Source organism: Paecilomyces variotii (genome assembly GCF_004022145.1).
Source record: "Paecilomyces variotii strain CBS 101075 chromosome Unknown C8Q69scaffold_4, whole genome shotgun sequence".
In the NCBI taxonomy this organism is placed as follows: Eukaryota; Fungi; Ascomycota; class Eurotiomycetes; order Eurotiales; family Thermoascaceae; genus Paecilomyces; species Paecilomyces variotii.
The window spans coordinates 1,273,579-1,294,335 of record NW_021167143.1 but is presented as its reverse complement, the minus strand read 5'-3'; the positions used below and the strand labels follow the sequence as shown (position 1 = coordinate 1,294,335).

General features: G+C 48.0%; 6 protein-coding genes across 6 annotated transcripts; 4 read left to right on the top strand and 2 right to left on the bottom strand.

Moving 5' to 3' along the window:
* The first annotated feature begins 1,159 nt into the window (after nucleotides 1-1,159).
* C8Q69DRAFT_239767 (GPR1/FUN34/yaaH family-domain-containing protein) lies at nucleotides 1,160-2,757 on the top strand. The gene is made up of 6 exons (XM_028626477.1): nucleotides 1,160-1,632; nucleotides 1,703-1,792; nucleotides 1,847-1,947; nucleotides 2,008-2,112; nucleotides 2,170-2,345; nucleotides 2,431-2,757. Exons 1-6 carry the CDS (start codon nucleotides 1,415-1,417, stop codon nucleotides 2,578-2,580), a joined length of 840 nt encoding a protein of 279 aa, XP_028485952.1. The 5' UTR covers nucleotides 1,160-1,414; the 3' UTR covers nucleotides 2,581-2,757.
* Nucleotides 2,758-5,313: 2,556 nt separating this feature from the next.
* Nucleotides 5,314-6,092, top strand: C8Q69DRAFT_444045 (mitochondrial ribosomal protein L37-domain-containing protein; the record flags this gene model as incomplete). Its single annotated transcript, XM_028628971.1, has 2 exons — nucleotides 5,314-5,773; nucleotides 5,839-6,092. The coding sequence occupies 2 exons, from the start codon at nucleotides 5,314-5,316 to the stop codon at nucleotides 6,090-6,092; spliced, it is 714 nt and encodes a 237-aa protein (XP_028485951.1).
* Nucleotides 6,093-6,174: 82 nt separating this feature from the next.
* On the bottom strand, nucleotides 6,175-7,408 carry C8Q69DRAFT_239746 (putative glutathione S-transferase). The gene is made up of 2 exons (XM_028626476.1): nucleotides 7,237-7,408; nucleotides 6,175-7,138 (listed from the first exon to the last, which is right to left on the bottom strand). Exons 1-2 carry the CDS (start codon nucleotides 7,286-7,288, stop codon nucleotides 6,381-6,383), a joined length of 810 nt encoding a protein of 269 aa, XP_028485950.1. The 5' UTR covers nucleotides 7,289-7,408; the 3' UTR covers nucleotides 6,175-6,380.
* Nucleotides 7,409-9,982: 2,574 nt separating this feature from the next.
* On the top strand, nucleotides 9,983-10,646 carry C8Q69DRAFT_444043 (hypothetical protein; the record flags this gene model as incomplete). Its single annotated transcript, XM_028628970.1, has 2 exons — nucleotides 9,983-10,065; nucleotides 10,124-10,646. 2 exons carry the CDS (start codon nucleotides 9,983-9,985, stop codon nucleotides 10,644-10,646), a joined length of 606 nt encoding a protein of 201 aa, XP_028485949.1.
* A 3,812-nt stretch (nucleotides 10,647-14,458) lies between these two features.
* On the top strand, nucleotides 14,459-15,365 carry C8Q69DRAFT_519747 (hypothetical protein; the record flags this gene model as incomplete). Its single annotated transcript, XM_028633477.1, has 2 exons — nucleotides 14,459-15,055; nucleotides 15,136-15,365. Exons 1-2 carry the CDS (start codon nucleotides 14,821-14,823, stop codon nucleotides 15,363-15,365), a joined length of 465 nt encoding a protein of 154 aa, XP_028485948.1. The 5' UTR covers nucleotides 14,459-14,820.
* Nucleotides 15,366-18,029: 2,664 nt separating this feature from the next.
* Nucleotides 18,030-19,870, bottom strand: C8Q69DRAFT_401591 (tripeptidyl peptidase SED3; the record flags this gene model as incomplete). Its single annotated transcript, XM_028627937.1, has 2 exons — nucleotides 18,030-18,324; nucleotides 18,375-19,870. 2 exons carry the CDS (start codon nucleotides 19,868-19,870, stop codon nucleotides 18,030-18,032), a joined length of 1,791 nt encoding a protein of 596 aa, XP_028485947.1.
* Between the last annotated feature and the right edge of the window lie 887 nt (nucleotides 19,871-20,757).

Below are 20,757 nucleotides of genomic sequence, written 5' to 3'. Positions count from 1 at the left end.
GAGGATTCTCCTTTTTTTTTTGTCGAATACCCTAGCGCCAGTAGGGGATATGAAGTGAGCAGGATTATGAAACTAGTTTCAACTTTCGCCTGCCTCATAGGAAAGAGATGATCTAGATCTAATCAGCCCGGCAGATCGTCCGGCTTTATCAGTTGCACGCAGAGGCATGGAACCGCACCATGCGATTCTATAGGACCTCGGAAGCACGGTCACCAACTGTTACTCCAGGCAGTTTCCCTTAACCCGAAACTCTACCTTATACGACTAACCAGCTGTCACCAAAGGTGAGATGATCATGATCATGATCATTTCCTCATCCCACGTCTATATGGATGGCGGTGCGGCTCCTGGCTCCTGGCGCGCTCCGGGGAAGAACCCACCGTCCCCGCCTTTCCCCGGATCCGACGGGAACTGTGGAAATTAGTTTCTTCCCCAAGCTGGATATCGTTCAGTCTGGAGCAACGCCTAGTCCAAGCTATTATTCTGGAATTGAGCTAGGATGATCGCCATCAAGCTTCTTGTGGAGGTGTTCTTTGACCTAGGCTAGCCCTTGCCTATGTACTCCGCATTCCGTCGTCTTTCTCCACTTGCCAGACAGCATCCTCCGTCAGATATTTGTGTAGGTTGTTACCTCCAGCTCAGGGCTTCTGGCATTCTGGCATCAGTGTCTGTTAAATACGAGCTAACAATGAGTTTCCCCAGGAAGCACCATGCGATGCTCCAATTCTGCCCTTCCCCAGTAACTATGAGTGCGGGGACCCTGCGGGGAGTAGATACATTGTGCCAGTCGCTGACGCTGGCCATCAGCCAATACTATGCTCTCCTGGGGATGTCTGAAATGTGCACATAGGCGCGTCGCATCGAGTCCAATCAAAATCCAGCTTACAAGCTTGAACCATAATTTCCCCGCAACAGAATTGCCTGTGGAACCCTTAGTATCAGGATTCAGGACTGTACGCAGTAGATGTCCTCAGACGTCTTCCTGAAAACGGGGAGAACTAGCTACTGGTACGGTGGGCCCTTGTATACCTATGTGTTGCCATGGCTAAACCCTATTTTAGACTTTTGAGATTTGGCTCCCAGAGGAAATGAGTCTTGTCATGCGAGCTCATGGCCCTTTTACGAAGGATCTGCGAGAACAGTACAGAATGATACCCAGCTAGTGAAGGTTGCGATCTATGCCGGATCTTACGTAGCATCCTGTTATGAGTATAAAATGCCCAAATGTCTCTCGGAGAGAAAGCCATGGGATACTCCTATTACTCGACCATCTGCTTCCTTCGCCGCTAACCCGCGGATCACGCTGGCCTTCTCTACTGTGATCTAATCTTCTGCTGCTCTCTATCTCATCTCGAATAAGGTCGATATAACTTACTGTAGCAGAAGACCTAGAAGCATCCTCAGCCTGACAGCTATGTCTGATATCGAGAAAGGCAATACCGAGCACAATGGCTCGCTGCGTTCGCCGCGCTACGACTTAGAAGAACATGAGAGCAGGGACGATGCTCTCAGGAAGATTCGAACCGCCGGTGGCATCTCAATCTCTCCTGAGCTCTTCGAGAAGATCTACCTTACACCTAAGACTCGAGTCAAGGGCGATATCAGAGCCACGGTCGGCAATCCGACGCCACTGTGAGTCTCTTTTACCTAAATAAATGCTTGAAGGGTCTGATGACTGACCATATATCCTCTCTTTATCTAGTGGTATCCTGGGTTTCATCGTTACCTTGGGGCCTCTGTCTTGCCAGCTGATGGGATGGAGAGGATCTGGAGGCGGCGGCGCTGCCATTGTGTTCGTATACCCGTAACATATATCCCGCACACGATTGTTAACAATATATAACAGTGGTGTTATGTACTTCATCGGTGGTCTTCTTATGATAATTGCAGGAGTTATGGAATGGATTCTGGGAAACACTTTCACTTTGGTCGTCCTCGCTTCTTTCGGTACGCGGAACTCTCCCTCCCTATATTGCTCGAGTAAGCAGAGACCTAATAGAACTCAAGGTGGTTTCTGGCTTTCTCTTGCCACGACTTTGGTGCCGGCATATGGTGCTGCTGCGGCCTTTCAACCTCAGGACCCGACAAATCCAGGTTTCAATTCATCGTTTGGTACGTACTGTTTACCTGTGTACAAGTCTATCAGAATTCATCTAACGATATCAACAGCGTTCTACTACGTCTTCTTCGGCCTGCTTTGCTTTATATACCTCATATGCAGTCTGCGCACGAACCTGGTCTTTTTCCTCATCTTCTTGGCGCTCACTCTCGGTTTCGGCCTGCTCGCCGGTGCCAACTTTCAGCTCGCGGATGGAGCCGTTGCATTGGCCGGTAGACTTCAAATTGTCAGTTTCCCTTCTCGTTATTTTTACCCCCTCTTCCTACATTCCCCTTGCGCAATGTGATCGTATCTAACTAACTATGTCGCAGGCGTCCGGTGCTATATTCTTCGTTTCCCAGTTACTCGGGTGGTATCTTCTGGCAGCCCAGCTGCTTCTCAGCGTCGATTTCCCCTTTGTTCTTCCAGTGGGTGATCTCAGTCATTTGGTCCGAGGAGCCAGCGAGAGGAAGAACCAGTAATATCGGACTGGCATCGAGGAAGCAACAGACTTAATGTTTACCATGTCAAACAGCAGCGTGATTGCTGCTGTTCGCGGTTTCCAGTAACAATTACATGCTTGCTATCCTTAGTGTGCTGCAATGATTCACACTGCCTGATTCAGCCTATGAGCTTGCGGTTGGGAAAAATCAACAAATCCACCATGTCAAAACTCTTGTTCTTATGAGCAAAAAAACAAAAATATTATTTACCTACTTCATAATTTTTTTATACGCGTTCTTAAAAATTTTCTAGGATCCGATCCCATTACGATGATCTGCACAGGGGCTATGAGAGCGCTCCAATCTGACACTTGACAAAGACAACAAAGCAGATGGGTCTTTTCTCGATGCGATTACGCAGATCCCAAGCTGCCATGCAAGACGTGATATTACCACAAAGACACGATTACACGCTAGCCAGCGAAAGTTCGGTCATTGTGACACGCGTCCAGCCACCCAACCACTTGGCGTCACAGACAAAACATGCCAATCGGAAAGTCCTCAAGACTTTCTGCTATTTAGATGGGCCCGACTTCCCCGGATTTCCCGAGTACCCGAATACAGTATTGTTGGGACCAATGCCTCTCGCCGTGATATCTAAGAGAGAGACAGAGAGAGACAGAGACAATCCTAGTACATCCATAAAAAGACCATAACGAATTCGTCAATCGCAACTGACGGCTCTATGGCCCGGTCATCCCAATCGTAATAATAGGGCTCGCTCCTAATTCCGGGGAGAGAGAGAGTTCTAGACACCTCCACAACTTCCCCCCCCGCAAATAGTTTAGTTATGCGGCTCGGCTCTCCAACGCAATGTCCAACCGAAAATGCGGGGAAGGTTAAGAGTAAGTATACTATTGACGATCATCCGGCTAGCGGTCAAAACAGGAGCTGGATCTTTTTGAGCAAGTAAGTACGCTTTGCCCGTCGACAAATAATAAGAGGGATATCTGGATGCGCTGAGAATGTCTCGACTATTCTTGAAAGCGGGGAATTAAGCCTCCTGGCTATGGCCATGGCACGCAACCTGGGTAGGTAGGTAGATAGCTTCAGAGATTGTGCATCCTTGGTTTTGTTTTGTGTTTTTGCTACTAAAGTGCGGTTCCGCATCGCATCCTGAGTCTATTTCGGTGCCGCAAGCCGAAAATATGAGACTCGCGAATCGCAATTAACTTATGCTCCATTCTTTTCGATTCGCCTTCACTAGGAGGTAACTTAGCCTGATGTGACATAGGGGCCGTGCCAAGATGGAGAAAATCTGGGGGAAAACCCCCCTGGACAGTAAAATGGTGAGGAGAAGCAAGTGATATAATAGGTATTACATGAGTCCACTACTTGCTCTTTTTTTATGTACATAAAAAGCTTTGAATAACATCTGATCCGGAACTTCTGCCAGCCGGATGAATCTTCTAGCTGAGAAAACTGATAGATGCAGTCTCATGTCCACTTAAGTAAGGGACCCAATACTTATTTCCGGGGAAATATACACATATTGTACCTAACCACCTGACTGATCCCAAGATGCGTCGGTACACTTGAGTAGTGTGGTTGATAAGATCTTGCTTTCCGTTTATGAACTTGGTTCCCTCTCCATTCAATATCGCTTCCAATTTATCCACGATACCTGATGTATTCTGTCAGCGCTCACAGCTTCTGTGGAGACGAGCTGCAAGCCGCTGCTACTACCCTATATAAACCGGGTAGAACAAACAACGGGAAGCCATCTATATCAATCAATCTAGGATCAAAGCAGACACGCTGGAACCATAGATGCTCAGAGATAGTGTTCTAGCTCAGCTCCAGGCAGCAGTTAATATAGGATAGAGTCTTGGGGGGGAAATGAATAGCAGATAGATTCCAGTACCTTCTAGTTCTCTAAGTCATCAAGATTTGATTCCCGTATGAAATGCTTTTCCAGTGTATTTGCTTCCGTGGTTCAGATTCCCACTGGTTCATTAGAGTAAATTTATACTGACAGTATTTGAGGCGCTATGTGCATCTATGTCGCCTATTTTTCACGTGGGGCCCTATGCAGCTGTTGGTACCTAGGTAGATAGAAAGGCCAGGTCTGGAATTGTATTCAAAACAAAAATCATGGTAATCCGGAGAGGTGGTTGGGAATCTTTTACGCGTAAGTGATATAATATAAGTTTCAGTAATATGTGTGAAGGAGAACCACTGGGCCCAATAATAGTAACAGTGAACTGCATTGCAGTTTTTGGGTCTTCTACTATGATTATATGGTTGAGGCAGGTTCGATTTGATGGGTTATTTCATGATAACTTCTGAGATAGGAACTATATATTTGCGAAGCTATCGAGTATCAGTACTATTGACTAGCAACGACGCCAACACCATTATTCCATAGTAACGGAGCACAAAGCTATCACCCTAAGGAATATACTCGCCAGGAACCAGGATATCTAAGAAACAGTTACCATTATTGAGCAACAATATCAGGTAAGTTATCTATGAGCTCAAGGGAATGACGATGACTCAGCAGGAACAGGCGGGTGCACGTGACTGCGACCTCCGGCTTGGCACGAAATTCACGGCCGCAGTTTTCTACGGAGATCATTTCAACCTCGTTATCAACCGTCAAAGTCGCTCGGGGTCCGGCAAGCCCGCATCTCTCAACTCTGACTTGCTGGTTATCCGGATTCACTATATTGTGATCTATTCCCCTGTGCAGCGCTGCACCCGTCCGCCACAATGATCTGTAGACAGTGCCGGACAAGTTTGCTGTCGCGACTTGTTATCCAGAGTCCGACGCCGGTGTCCACATCAACATGTTCCCGGGCGATTCAGCGCGGTCAATTGAGAAATTACAGTCTGCCTGGACCTCCGCCAGCTCCCCGCCAGCCTGGACCCAGCGAAAAGCCCATCACCATCCCGTCCGCCATATCCTCCGCTTCGCCGGGTGTCTCGCAGCCGTTGAGCACGCCCGAGGGTGTCCATGTCGATGTGAACCCTGAAAAGCCCAAGAAGCCTGCAACTCAGCGCGAGCCAAGCAGCTGCCCCCCAGGAACCAAGCTACAGGGCCTCAATTACTTTAAGAACAAGCCGGATCTTTTCGCCTTGGATGACTCGGAATACCCCGAGTGGCTCTGGACCTTGCTGGACGACAAGAAGAACCAGTCGAAGACTGATATGGGCGGCGTCGATGTTAGCAGTATGTGGACTATTCATATCGCGCATATTATCAATGGAGGCGTCAGTATGCTAACCCTTTTGCAGCATTGAACAAGAAACAACGAAAGCGTCACGAGAAGAAGATGGCCGCTCTTGCGGCGTCGCTGCCCCGGAAGATCCCTGTTCACGAACAGGCAACCGATATCACACCCGCTCCGTACAACAGGACCGATGACAGCCAGAGGGATATTATTGCTGAAGCCGCAGAGAGTCTGGAGAAGAGGTCAGAAATCACGAAGAGTGCAAGGGCCGCCAGAAGGAAGGGCATCAGGGAGGCTAACTTCCTGCGCGGACTGTGAGCTGGCTAATTTATTCATTGGATGTACAATTTATGGCGTCAAATTACTATATCATTTCCGGTGCGGTTTGTTGCGTCCTGGTGTCTTGAGAACAACCTGGGTTGTTATCGACTAAGAGGGGGGCCTCGTGCTGCAGTCTGAGGAACCTGGTGGATCAATCAACCCACAGAATGTGACTTTGTATAATATGAATGTAAACGACTACTGGCCCGTTGATTTCCGAAGTTTCACGTTCATCAATTCATCTTAGAAACGTCCAAGGATCCACTCGACCCAACAAAGGAAGCCTTAGGAGGAAACTGGCCATTCCTTCTCCTGGCCCTGACCATTTACCCATTGCACCGAAGCATCCCACAATGTCTTCAGCTCCCCATCCCCGACCTCGATCATCTTCTGGAAGGTCGCCTTGTCCATCCTCTCGAACCACGCTATGAACCCCACAGCTATGAAATCCGCATACCCCGCTTTCTCACCCTCGAAGAAAGGGCCTTTCTTCCCAGGCTTCCCCTTCAACATAGCAGTCCATGTCAATAAAACACTCTCCATCTCCTTCCAGATCGCGTCATATTCCTGTTGATCCTTTGGCAAGAGTTCCGCCAACGGCTTTCCGAAACGCGCAGTACGCGTTTCATGGAAATACTTGCTCCCCCTCTCATCCAACAGATCGGGAACCTTGGGCATGATGAGCCTATAACTCTTCCAAACCAAACTGATCATCATGAACTCCACCGCGCGGGCGAGCGCGTGGCTGCTATCGCCGAATGGGAAGATCGACGGGTACGATGGCGCAGGGAACGCTTGCTCCAGATGCAAGGCAATGGGGAACGAATCCATCAGAGCACCGAACGGGTTAGTCTTGACAGTGCTCTTGTGTATGATTGCCGGAAGAGTGTACGGAAAGCCCTCTGACTCGGGAGGCACTTCGAGCTGCTTGAGCACTGGTGCTATGTCCGGATACGAAAGGAAGGACTGGGTGTATGGAATGCCCTTGTAGTTGAGCACTATTCTGGTCTTCAGTGTGTTAGGTGACCATGATTGCGACGGCCCTAGTCACGGTTTGATCAGTTGATGTTTTTGACTATGGCCGATTTTGTAACGAGGAGCTTAAGGTGGGGGCGGAGGGGGGGGATTGATTCTATAATACCTGGGAGCTTGGAAGTTATGTCGAAAAAGTGGACGGGTTCTGTTTGAGCCATTATGTTCGTCAGTGTATAGGTAATTTATGGAAAAGAAGTTTACTATAGATTCTGCTGTAAAAGAAAAAAATGAGGTTGATGAAGTTTCCTCGGACGTCGAAACTACGAGCGGGGTAAACAATCATTAATAATTATAATCAAGATCCCGGTCTCTGTTATCATATAAGATGCAACGGGAATTGCTTTCGCCCCCACCCCAGCCTAATCAGAAAAGGAAATAACGATGTGTCATAAAGAAGGATGACAAGACGTTTTGAGCACGAGGAGTTATTATTGACGTCTCAGTACTTATATAACGGACTGTTTAAATGTGGAAATCTTAAATCACATCTGGTGCTAAAAGTTTTAAGTATCCGGTGCCACTTATTCATCCTACTTTTAAGATTCAGATATATCCCTTCCGGTAGAGATTTCTCTTCAGATATTTGACTACTCGTAATAAATAACGGGCTCGAAGTAAGGCTCTTGTAGATTCTGTACAGTGTCTGCTGAGGATCATCGATGGTTCTAGAACAGATTCAAAGAATGACCAGACAGACTACCTGGTTAGGGCAGGCGATTATTGGACCTGGACGAAATAAAATATCTTAAGATTGTTCTGTTGCAGCTTATAGCAACTAATGAATGAGAATATCCCACTTTTGCACTGTACTTGCTGATTACAGCGAAGGCAGCCTTCAACGATGATTACCTCTACACTGCATTAGACATCCTCGAACGTCTCACGATGCTTCGCAAGAAATCACAAATTTAAGTCGAAACACGAAGAGTGTGTATTGGATAGTAGTAGCCTTGGAAGAAGCCAATCTTCAACATACTACAGCCACTCTTTCTATTCATGCATCACCGCGCAACACATTCGACTCAATAGCTATCGTCCTGATGGCATTTCGGTCAGATGTATTGTATTGTAGAAATCGTTGATAAAGCTTGTATAAAGTGAGACATGATACTTGAGTGGTGTTACTTAACGTAAAGATGGGTCTCTAGTTAGTATCCATGTCAACTATAACCATACGGATTCGGAGTACTGGAAGCGACCAAAACAACAAGTAGGATGGACGAAAGGCCCCACTCGAAGTATTTAACTAATCAACTTCTTGAATGGGAGATGATCTTGGAGGATAATCTAGAGCGATCGAATGACAACTTGATTCTTTTCTTTCCCTGCTGCACCACTCCCATCAAGTTTCTAGATCTGAAATTTGATACAGTAATCACGAAGAATTAACAGTTTGTTATTAGCAGATATCGTTCTAGGATACTTATTCCTGTCGCGGAAAAGGGATTACCCAGCTGTGTGTCGACATCTGATATTTCTCCCTTTTGAGCAATTGAGTCCTCTTGCTGGGACGGTGATCCCATATTAGAAAGGTCACTTGCTATCAACGAGCAAGAGAGACTAGAGTTGGCTGTTATCTTTGCATGGAAAGAAGACGTAATTAGGACGTCGTCTAGACAGGGTTTGTTCTGTGACCGAATCGGTCAAATGGCATGGATGAAAGTGACTGCAACTATCTCTTCCTTATGGGTGGCTAGCGTACACTAGAGAATGCAGCGTCACCTTTGGACTCGAGCTAAGTAGTAGATCCTCACCTCAACTATAAAGGTACTCAGGAGTCATGCGATGATACGTGTTATTCTATGATCGCGACAGCACCGAGAACCAGCAAGTTGGCCGAGTGATTTGGACTTTCTTACTTACGAACGGCTCATCGAATATTCGGTTTGGAACTTATCGATCTGACTGGGGTTAATTCACCAGGGACATGGCCAGCGGAGTTTCCAGTCTCATGTTGCAGTGATTGTCGAAACTTTCCTAGTCCATCGCTAGCAAGCAGAAGCTACATGTTGTGTGATACAACTCACAGTTCGCATTATTTCTCTGTAGTGGCAAAATCAGTGTAAACTAGCAGTGCAGTAATGGATGCTCCATGGTTCATGCACACAGTCCATAGATTCCCCTTACCTGAATGGCCGACCAGGGGAAATAACGAGGTTGTACTTTGACCCAGAAAAGATTATGCCTCCATTATCCAGTCCGCCTGCGATTATAGGGCCAATACCCTTGATGGCTCAAAAACAAGTCGAAAAGATAGCGAGTGTCTTTCCATGCCAACCAAGAAAAGTAGCTGTTATGTGCGGGAAAAGAAGATGGTTGTACGGCGCATATCGCGCACCTGGAACTGTCCTCCAATTGGCGCTTTCAGTGTAAAGTTGCGGCATTTCCGTTCGAATGGATACGTTGTTACCGTGGCAGGTCTCGTGGGCCAAAGTGGCGAAGTGGTGGGCCTATGGAGGAGCAGGAAGACGCACGTAAGAGGATTCAAGTCGTATCTGGGACAGCATCGTAGATTTCTGGTTGGCTCGTAGAATCTTGATCTGCACCCTACGCCTAGAAAACCGTGCATGAAGCAAACGACTAGATCAGCAAGATCTCATGGCAATGTTCAGCTGTCAGGACTGTCCCAGAGGGCATGTTCGTCACCTTTACCAGATTATCCATAAGGAGTGGTTTCATGAGAGCGACCATTGATGATGATGGGATCCAGAATATTCTGATTGGAAACGGAAAGAGATTATCGGAAGACGCGGTCATGCCGTTGAGAACGTGACTCGTACGCGCTAGATCGATGAGAACAAGAGCTCTTTGCCCATACCGGGGGTACTCTGGAGTGCAATTCCATGCATGTAATGAGCGACGCGTACCACAAGACCTCGACTAAAGAAGATGAGAAAGCTGCCCTCGGCCGTATTCGGAACTCGATGAAGAAGAGGTAAGGAGAACGATGATGATGAGACTTTGCCGGCACCAGTCGCGTATCATGGTTCAAGAACGGGCGCAGTTTCCCAGTCGGAAGACCAGGCAGCCGATCGTATAGACGCAAGTCGTCTTGTCGTTGTCTCGCCCAACTCGGTGCCTGGTTCATCCTGCCCAGGGACACTAGATGCGGTGACGGAATCAGGATTTCTGGGTAGGGAAGAGAAGAGGTTGCTTTATCAAACCACGTGTTTCCAGTGCTTGCTCGAACACTGCACACAGGAAAAGTTAAAGGAGATCATTTGGATACACCCGAAAGTCTATGATGTGCGCGTTGCACCGACTCGCACATTTAGCTCGCCGGATCCAACTCGTGCCCATTGGATGTTGAGGCATCTTGAAAGCCGAGGCATTCAAGCTATCACGTCGAATTGTGAGGATCAGGATGCTATCTGCTGTGGTATGTTGTCCGGTATGCAAGGCGCTATCTTCATTCCGGCAGAAAAGATTCCCAAGATAAGTAGCAGTAAGATTACCGTTTATTCTCCCCCATGGTGGCTAGAACTGGTGAATAACACCGGAGATCCTAGACAATAAAGGTTCGTCCATACATGAGCTGCGTGCCGCATATCGAATGAGCAGAAGAAGGTATTGACAGTGAACGAGGATTAAGGACGCTGAGACAATGCCGATTTCGGTTCCCACCCCTGCGTTCGCCAGTGCCAGGGGAAGGCAGATTAAGTTCTTGAAAAGAGCCCAAGCCCTGGCCATCGATGTGCTTCGGCCGAGTTCCCTCTGTTGCCCACATACAGGTTGCTTTTCGGATATCCGATAAACCTTCACCGTCTTCCTGCAGGTTTGCGTGCTTAATGTCCCCATTGCGCCACGTCGAAGGATATCTGTCTAGAACCATGGATATGAACCGTGATGTTTATCACACCGATTTCTTTCGAAGCCCGTTGTCGCTCTTTTGTTGACGTGCATGGAGACCTCTTCTCCACAAACCGCTCGAGCCTCGCTGAAGCACGCGTCTCCATCGGGGATCAGGAGTATTGTAGGCCATTCCAGAGTGGCAATTGCAGGATAAGTATGTATGGTACTATGCAGATGTGATACCTTTAGGTGTAAAGGACCTAGCGGCTTTCTGTCATAGGCGTAGAGCTCGCCACTGAATATGCCGTTGTATGCCAGTTAGTATTATTACACCCACACGCAGATTTGAAATTTTGGGATAAAGTTTGGCCGGCTCAGTATTTCTTCTACGAAAAACTAGAGTAAGCTGTTTTCCTTCAATTTTCTCTTCACCGCTCTTCCTGTATAGGAGCGGATTCCCACGAACAGGCGTTACACTGCGTGCAGTTAACGGAGGTCAAGTTAACGGAGATCACAAGGTGATAAATCTTTCGCGATATTGTAATAGGTTCAATAGTAATAAATGGGTGCCTCTCTCCGAAAGTGATGAATATATGAATATATGCATAATATACTGAATGCATGTAGTTAGAGAAAAAGTACTTGATGAAAATCTCTTTGGTCTGGTTCACCCATAATCTGTGATATTAGCCACAAACACATAAGAGTTTCTCCTGACTAGGGTCTTCTCGATCTGTGATTGTTAACTCACATGCGTGGATAATTCCTTCATTGGTTTGTGTATTGTTCCGCATAAATTTGACCTAAACTTCTACATTCGAGTAGGAATACAAACCGGCCTAGAGAAAGTTCCAGTAAGTTGCCCGTGTGGGTTAATGTTATGCTGAGTCTGCAGCTCTCAACCGAATAATAGTAGATATGTGCCGTCTGAACGCTATAGGTATCTGCAGATACAACAAATCATTTCCCGACTTGAGAATGCTAGCGGGGTCTCGTCAGCCAGTGATAGCCGCGACGCACCCAGCCATAATTCAATGATTCTCCTATGGTTTGTTTCAGTTAGCGAGCGCTCACATAATGTTAAGTTCGTACCACTTCTAGGCCGTCTACCTGCATTTGCATGGGGTAGCGGTCGGAGCAATATTGCGAGTGTTGCTATTAGTGAGATAACAATGCGGACGCGCGGTAACATCGGCTGTTCAGTATGGATACTCATTCTTTCGGAAGTATCGAGTGTTAGTCAGGCATTTGGCTGCTGATAGTTAGTTAATGTATGCTGCATAATGCTGTTTCTGCTGGTAGGCCGCAGTCCGGAGTCCAGAGTCACTGCCGCTGCAACCGTGGCGCTAGGAGATGATTTAGGAATCAGTGGTCTCAATAATAATAGAATATTCCACACAATAATCACTTCCCCATTACCGAATTAGTCACCATCGGCTGTTACTGATCGATGGATAAAGTTGGACTGGAGAGAATAGTGGAGCCGGTCTTAGCGACAAGGTTTCAAGGAGCACCCGCTGCCTCCTTCACTCCAGGTTGCTGAAGTCGCCAGCAATGACCTTCGACGACATACCGTCGGCTGTGTGAACCCGATGCTCTACTCTCAGCATTGCTTAATCACTAACAGTCGGCGAAGTCATCTGTAGCACTTAAAGCATCGGATATATACTGACGAGCGTAGCCAGGTTCGGGACTCTATATCGTATATCCCCCATACAGGGATGTTCGGATGAACCCAAAATATCCACTTTTTTCTTCAACAGAAATCGAAGTCCCAACGAATATCTTGGCGTGGGCCATGTAGTATCTATTGGCGCTAGGCCACTCGACCAAAAGGAGAATCCTTCAGTTCGGTCTGTCTGGTTCTGACAGTATCCCTTATTCTGAACCGAAATGGAATACGCCTTGCGCAGACCGCGCGTGTTAAGCGATAGATCCTGCCCCACCGTTCGTCGGCCATGTTACTGCGCGCCGGTCAACCGGCAGAGAAGTCGACCAGGTGTTACTCCGTAATGCATGGCTTATTGACGCGGAAACAGACTTCGCACCCCTCCCTTTGTTTGCGGCGGAATCCGACGCCTCCCGAGATAGGCGGGACCATAGAGATGAGTCTGCTGGAGAAGTATGTACAAAGTGGCTTGAATAATCGCGCTTAAGTTCACACAAAGCAAACGAATGCCCAGTCCTGGGAATTATGACACCTTGAAGCGGTGGAAAATAGTTCCTTCGTGAGACTTGAGAGCAATGCACGTAGCCGTGAAGATGAGCTATTGCAGCTTTGGTTGATCAAGACAAGGGCTATTCTTTATGATGTCCTCATGTCTGTACTAGTGAGAATGCCAAGGACCACAGAAAGTGATGGGGGAAACATACTGTTTCCGCCAGCTTATGGTCTGTATTGTGTATAGACAAGCGGCGATCCCTAGACCAGCCGGGCATTCGGCGGTCATCATGAAAGCTATGCAGCTGCCCTCTGCCTCCTTAGTCCTTGGTACTTACCCACTGCACGCCAGCGCATGATCCAATAGAAAGAGCCAGGATCGGTAGTCATTGTTTCCACTTTTAGGTTAGGTCGAAGGCTCTTTAATGTTTTGCCAATTGCAAAGCGTGTCGTTTGCGGTACCTGAAATGGCCCAGACGGTCAATGGCGCATTTAGCGCAGGTCAACCTTGCGCCGGAGATCCTCCTGTCCACCCTTTGGAAGATCATCTGTCAAGACAGGAAGCCCCGCACGAAATTTGACCAGGGCCCTTTTTTTCAAGATAGTCCACACATTCCCAAGGAAGGAAAACTTCAGGCCACGTTCCGTGGCCGTTGCCAGCTCTGATGGATCCATTGGGACGCCCTTTGCCGTGCCCAACTAATCATCAGTAGCGCAGAAGGTGGCGATGGCTGGACTGCCATGTATCATTTGGCCGGCTGGGAGAAAGCTTAAGAGTCCGGAGTCGGATGACGTCTAGGAAACTTCTATACCGGTATCCTCTCGATTGTCTCCGCAACGGAGAGAGACGTTACCTGAGCAATATCAAATCAGCATGGTGTCATATCCTTGGTTCTAGTGCCAACGCAAAGGGGATAGTCCTACAAGTTCCGAGACGCATCAACCAAAAGACCATTATCAAATCCATGAGTTGTGACCTGGCAATACTACATCCACGGTTTCGGCAGATACACGGAATATCAGACAGGAAAGGTCCACGTAAGGAGTTTCTCCTATCCAGAGAGTGATTGAAGAAGCGGGATCCATACCTGACGAAAAGAAAAGAGCAGGTAGATCCTTTGGTTGTCATTCGGCCATTGCTGGATACCATCGGTACACAGCGCACGCAGTCCACAATTCCAGCGATTTTCTGAGGGCGGGACAGATCGAAACCCATTACAGCACAATCATAGATTCGTGCAACACACTTGAATAACAGGCCCAGCCGCATCTGATCTTCTTTTTGATTTCCCTTTTCTTTTTCTTTTGCTTTTTATTTTCATTTTTATTATTATTTTTTCTTTTTCTTCTTTCGATTCAGGCCACGCCGTTGGTTCTTCCTATGACGGGGAGAGTGAAAACTCAGGTTAGTATCCGAAACGTCAAACAGTTGTGTAGCGATCTATGGGTCCTCGAGAACTGTTTGCGATAAGAGGGGCTCGTTATTCGTCAATGGCTATGGATTGATACATACGCATGACAAAGTAACATGCAGCCAGCAAGCAGCATCTGATACCTTTCTGATAGACCAACAAGAGTGGCGGCTCTTCGTCCATAACAAAGGCTTCGGAACCAACCATATAAAGACACAAGCACGGCCTATTTCTTTTGATACCGAGCACCGACATAAGATTGACCTCACCTCAATCTCCCTCAGAGGCCAGAAGATCAAGTGGAAGTTCGATTCGCTGGAGGAACATGTGTCTTAAGTCTCTCCAAGACCAGAATTATATCTGCATTTTTGGGGGCCATATCCCCGCTGATATGGTCCGCCCTGTCATGGCACCGGTGAGGTTTCTGTCGTGCATAGCGTTCACTGACCGAGGTCGAGAATTGACATTCAATAATCAGATGCCAGGAGTCCGCTGCCCGAATTGTGAAAGTCGAGGCGAGGAGGTCTGGGTCATCCCAGGGAAAAATTGCCATGTGTGCGGTACGATGTGTTGAAGAATCACAGGAAGGTAGTTCTCTCAAGTTGAAGATGGTAGAATTCCTGTACTGACCTTTACCTAGTGAACCACGGCAATCTAGGCATAGTAGATATGCAACAAATAGCCGCGCAGTCCGCGTGCTTTGGCCAACCGAGGTTTTTCCATGTCGACAAGGCGAGTCACAAGGTATTCAGATGGAAGAGCAAAGAATGGCAGCTCGTTTTGAAGGGGCTTGATGATGCGAATTTTTTGCTGTCAGGGCAAATTGCGCAAGCGATGGCTCTAATAACTACCTACCGAATCAGTATCTGATCCCTTAGCGTGATTCAGTATGTGGGATTAGACTGACGAATAATCCAATACTTCTCTTGATCGTACCCCATTATTCATGCAAAATGCCAATAATCATAGGTATCAATCTTTCAGCAAGAGTGTCATACTGCAGTCGCCAAGCTTTGGATAGAACCATTCTATGATGAGCTTGGTTTCGTCACGTGACCCTGGGACAATCGAATAGAGCTGGCGAAAAGAGATTCTCGATGATGGATAGTCCTGTAAACAGTCCGTCGAGCGGTGAGGCCCAGTACTGGAGATTGACAGAGCATGATAGGGATCAACACATGTCGGAAGGATTGTTAAGCAGGGGCCATCGTGATTGGAAAGTCAGCTCCAATCTCTTTGATATCGATACCTCATGTCCAAGCTTGAATCACTTTAACTGTCAGCCGAGAAATTGATATTTGATGGTGACGCCCCGTGTTTCTGCAGACGGTTCTGGTTACATCGTGTCCCGTGCAGGAAGTGTTATGTGGATAGCGTCACGACAAGGTGTGTTCAGGTCCGTTGGTGCAAAAGCGGTAGGTAGGCACGTGAAGTCGGTCTCAACCACCAACTCCAACTCGTCCAAATACCTAGCCACTCCATCAAATCTTTTTGCTCATCAGGAGAGATATAGACCTTTGTCTCAATCGTTCGATGCTCGGTCAGGACTACCTCAAATGCGTCAACGGCGGACCCAGGGGTGGTTCGAATCCCAGCAGAAAGTCGAATCCGCCTTGTTCGCTTAAAGTCTTCGTGTATATCCTGTCTTCCGGTGAGCATCAACTTAGTCACGGGTCATAGACCATAGTTAGACGATGTGTCTCAGGTTGCTTGTCTTCCAAGCAAAGTGAAAGACTGTTCATGTTGTACCAGGACACCTAGAAGGCAATTTCCATTCTAATCCCTATCAGATGTTTGCGCTAACAAGTCCAGAAAAGCATAGCATGTCACCTGTTGAAATCGGCAAGAAATTCTAGACCTGTTTAAAGAACTGAACCGGTAAGCCGTTCGATCCATACCTTCAATAGCGAAACGCAAAAATTAACAGCGCAAGGGGCTCACGGCTCTGGTATACTTACTATTTTCTTTCACTGAGGAACCAGCATTAGACAGCGCTCATCCTCCATATTTACCTCGCCCCAGTTGGAGGACGCCCTGCAAATAATGGGCACGCTCAAAGCCCCAATGTGATAAACGCTAGTCGCTGTGAATCGGCGGGGCGAGTGGGCCTCGTTCGCATCACCATCAGACTTTGAAGTTTGAACAATGCTCGATCTTCCAGCGGACCTTATAAGGCTGAAAGATAAGTCATCTGGAATGCTGTATGTTCGCCACCATCCGAACGCGATTCAATCATGCTGGCTGAGGGTTACGGTCCGATAAAACCAGATAGATCCCACGACGGAGGACTATAAGTGGAACGGATAACTCCCCCATATCTCGGGGTTCATTAGAAGACGCTGTTTGGCCTCCGGCGCTGCGAGAAATGGTAATTTGACTTAAGTCAATACCGACACGAGGATGTAAGGTCCGTTGATCGTGCAGGCCCCCGTAAAAGTTAACACTACAGGCCTCGGCACCCTGAATACTAAATAGTAATGAATAAGTAATAAACGATCATTCCCGGGAATCTGGATTGCTCGTGGCTTGACTGCCAAGAACGTAGTCCTGTAGACGTCATACATAACCTGGCTTTGGCATCATTCATGGCCTTTTGTGGTCCTAACCACGGAACACTTGTTTTCACATACGAAGAATAAATCGGAGCTCTCTATTTGTTTCATTTCTTTTCGAGAAAAATTGTATCTGAAACCCGTAAAGGCGTTGCTGGATGTAATCGAGGCGTTCGACAGAGAGGCGGGCATATCCCTTGCCGCGCAACATACTTGAAGCTCTGAGAAGGGACCTTCATCGCCTCAAGTCGCAGCGTTTTCGACGCTGTTTGCATGGGAGGCGGGCCGAAATCGTGCGTATTATTGTGATGATGGTAATATTCCGAACTACAAGGTCATATATTCGTCTGACATGTGAGGATAATAGAAATCAAAATAAAAATTGTCCGTTCACTAGTTAGTCGTCCGATGAATACGGCCCCTAGGGGCCACGCCGGAGGTTCTAGCTACACTATTTTGGGTCCAGTTTACCCCTTATCGTACCAGTGGCCAGCTGCGGGACAGCTCTGCTCGTTTGCCTCGCTGCAGTTTATAAATATATGTAAATAACTAACCAGTCCATCGCCCGCTATATAATCAATTTACATCGACTCTTGGCGGGGTAACCTTGTTAGACCTTAACGTTAGACAACTCAACAGGGAGGGGAATTTCACACCCGAACTAATTATTGTAATGAACGTCCAATGACTTCCCCAGGCTGTTCCGCAGTCTGTAGCGTGCAACGTTCTCCTTTGGATGAGATTGTGAGTGTGCCTTGTTAATCCTGCACTGGTAGCCGTGAGGGATGCTGAGAATGCTTATTTTCTCTGATGATGACCGCAGACTCACGGTCAAGGCTCATGTCTGCATAGGGCCGTTATACTACCACGCATACATTTGCGCCAATCAAGAGACATAACGAACCGGGATATAGGAGCGGCATAGGATTAACATGAAGAACTGCATAAACGTGAAGCAACAATACTTCTAAAAGATACTCGATCACGCCGATAGTGCAAGCTCAGAGAGAGTTGAGAACAGTGGTGTTCCTAGTCCTGTTACTGGGTCCCACCCTGGCGTGGCATTCCAACTGGCATATGGCACGTAAGGTGTCGACTTGCCTAACCAAGTCTCGCCGCCAAAACATCCATTAGAACCGCCTTGGACAATGTCTGTGAAACCGGTCTGGTTGAGGCTGTAAATCCAAGGGTTCAAGAAACCCAGGGCCGACTTATTTGCAGCAAGGCGAACGGAATTCAAGTCTGCAACGATAGCCGCAAAGGTTGGAGCAGCGGCACTAACGGTGTGTTAATATGAGCTTGCTGTGTGGGTAAGCTGATCACAAACCTCGTTCCTCCCACCAAACTGATGGATCCATGTTCAACAATCGCGAAATTGTTCGCCTGAGCAGCAACGTCAGGGAAGCCCCGTCCCTTCGGATTGTATAGCCCTTCCCATCGGTTGCCTAGGAGAGAGAGGTAGCTAGAAACCGCAGCCTCTTGATACGACGGACGGGCGAACCGCTCAGAGAACCCTCCTGCCGAAAAGGAAATTGCTTTCTCGGGATTGATCCCTGTTGTGCCACCCACGGAGGTGACGAACGGACAGGAAGCAGGGAATATCGGAAGGAATCTGGTGGTATTCTTGCCATCGTTGCTCAAACAAGACCCTCCAACACCGCTATCTCCGCTGCTGAATATGACAGATACACCACGAGCGCCTAGCTGGGCGAACAAATTGCAGGTAGCATTGGAATAGGATACTGGCACGCTTTGTTCGTCTTCACCATAGGAAGTTGACAAGACCGATGGCAGCTGGTCGTCTGGCAATTTCAAGAGATAATGAAGCTGGTCCAAGTACGGCTCGTTGTCGGAGTCGTTCGCATCAGGCTCATCGGCATCAGGGACAAGAGGCGCACGACCTCCAGTGGTGTAAAAAGTGCCGCCTACTCCGTAGGAGAGCGAATAGCCGTACTGGACATCCAAAGCGGCTTCAGTGGCACTATCGGATGAGTTTTGGAGATTAAGACCACCGTTGATCGATGCCACTGTGAAATTGGCATCCTGCTCGTTAGGCGCGTACTTCTTCAGAAACGCATAAAAGTCGCTGTATCGAGCATATTGACCCAGATATCCGGAGATCCCAAGCTTGTTGCGTGGATGGGGTTTCGCCACAAAATCGTCTAGCTTGTACAATTGTCGCAAGCAACTTGGGGTAACAGTTGAACCGCAGTCAATATTCTTCTCGTTGTCACTGATGGTAATGCCGTGGTCGATCAGGAAGCTTTTGTGAGCCTTAGGTTCGCCAAAACGAGTTGTTGGCTGGATCAACTGAATATATGGCCGAATTGCGCGGGGCAGTGAATACTCGAGCGTCCTGATTCTTGTGACCCTGCTGTCGATGTGGTGAAAGTGGTGAAACCGGGTACTCAGCATTCGTTCCGCTTGGTGTACGGGAACAACAATCTTGATCCAATCACCGTCATCTTCAATGGAATCGTCCGGTACTCCTTCTGACTCCAGCCATGCAAGAATGGCCTGAGATACCTTTGAAGCTGGGCGAAGGAAGTCTTTTATTTCTTTCTGTTTCAAGTGCTTCCCATACTTTTCGTGTCCGGGCGTCGAAAGGTCAATTACCAGCTTTTCGAACTCAGCGGCCCTGTCCTGGCGAACCGCAAGCCGAAGACAGAGCAGCTTCGATGCAGCTGGAGCTGTTCCCCGAACCCAACCATAAGGCACCTCAGAATGACGCTCTACGAGTTCATATTTCAGGGGATTCGCGGGAGCAGTGGACAATGATAGGAAAAGGGATATAACCCTTAAAATCAAGGCTGAAAATAACATCCGTGTAACTGATCCTTGGTCGACTAGAGAATGACTGCTGATTTTGAGCCTGCTGCAGCGCGCACCCCTTCCACTATATCATACGCAGCAGAGGTAGGGCCGTGGACAAGAAAGGGATAGACGGTGTAAGCACCCCGGTCCTTATGAGGGGCCCTCAGGAGGGGAAGATTGGCGAGCTGCATGGTGAAATCCAACTGGGATCTTCATCGTTTATCGTGCTCTTGCTTACGGTTGCTCCGCCATTGTTTACCTGGCAGGGTCGCGGCTGCAGGCTATTTAGCTCACACTCTAAATCAACTTAACAAGCCATCGCAGTGGCAACAAGGCCCCACTAAACGGCTTCTGGCTGAAAGCTGAAAGCTTGGTCTGATATATCACCAACCGATGCTCCAGGGCGATGATAGGAGGGTGAATGTCGCATCCTCACGATCTCTGTAGATGCCGTTCCCACGAGCATCCCGCAGGTTGGGAACATTCCGTACGCGGCATTACTCTCTCCTAGGATTCCAGGGCTCCCCCGGGGCCGCTTGGCATCATTTCCCTGAGGAGTCAGGCGGCACAGAATCTTAGCAAGATTATCGAATGCTGCTAACCGAGGCGATCATACAGATCGAAGATAGGTGCATCCTCTGCCGGCTGTTCAGGGCCCAGGGCCCCAGGCACATGATGTTTTCATCTTTGTAGGCAAGCGGACACGAGCGATCCTCCGCAGCCCTGGCCCGTGACTGTCGAAACTGTCGAAGGCCAGGTGGTTCATTGTATGCAGCAGCAGGGATTACGGGAGCCAAGTCAATAGTGGGAGTGCATTAGTGGGCTAAATGTACCTTCTCCGTCTCAGCAATAGGATCACCAGGAGGATCACGTTCAGTCCAATGAAACAGGGAAAC

Coding starts and splice junctions, on each gene's coding strand:
- C8Q69DRAFT_239767 (XM_028626477.1), top strand. CDS start 1,415: ATGTCTGATATCGAGAAAGGCAATACCGAGCACAATGGCTCGCTGCGT. Junction 2,113..2,169: donor AGGTTTCAATTCATCGTTTG/GTACGTACTGTT, acceptor CGATATCAACAG/CGTTCTACTACGTCTTCTTC. Junction 2,346..2,430: donor TGGCCGGTAGACTTCAAATT/GTCAGTTTCCCT, acceptor ACTATGTCGCAG/GCGTCCGGTGCTATATTCTT.
- C8Q69DRAFT_239746 (XM_028626476.1), bottom strand. CDS start 7,288: ATGGCTCAAACAGAACCCGTCCACTTTTTCGACATAACTTCCAAGCTC. Junction 7,139..7,236: donor CATAACTTCCAAGCTCCCAG/GTATTATAGAAT, acceptor AACCGTGACTAG/GGCCGTCGCAATCATGGTCA.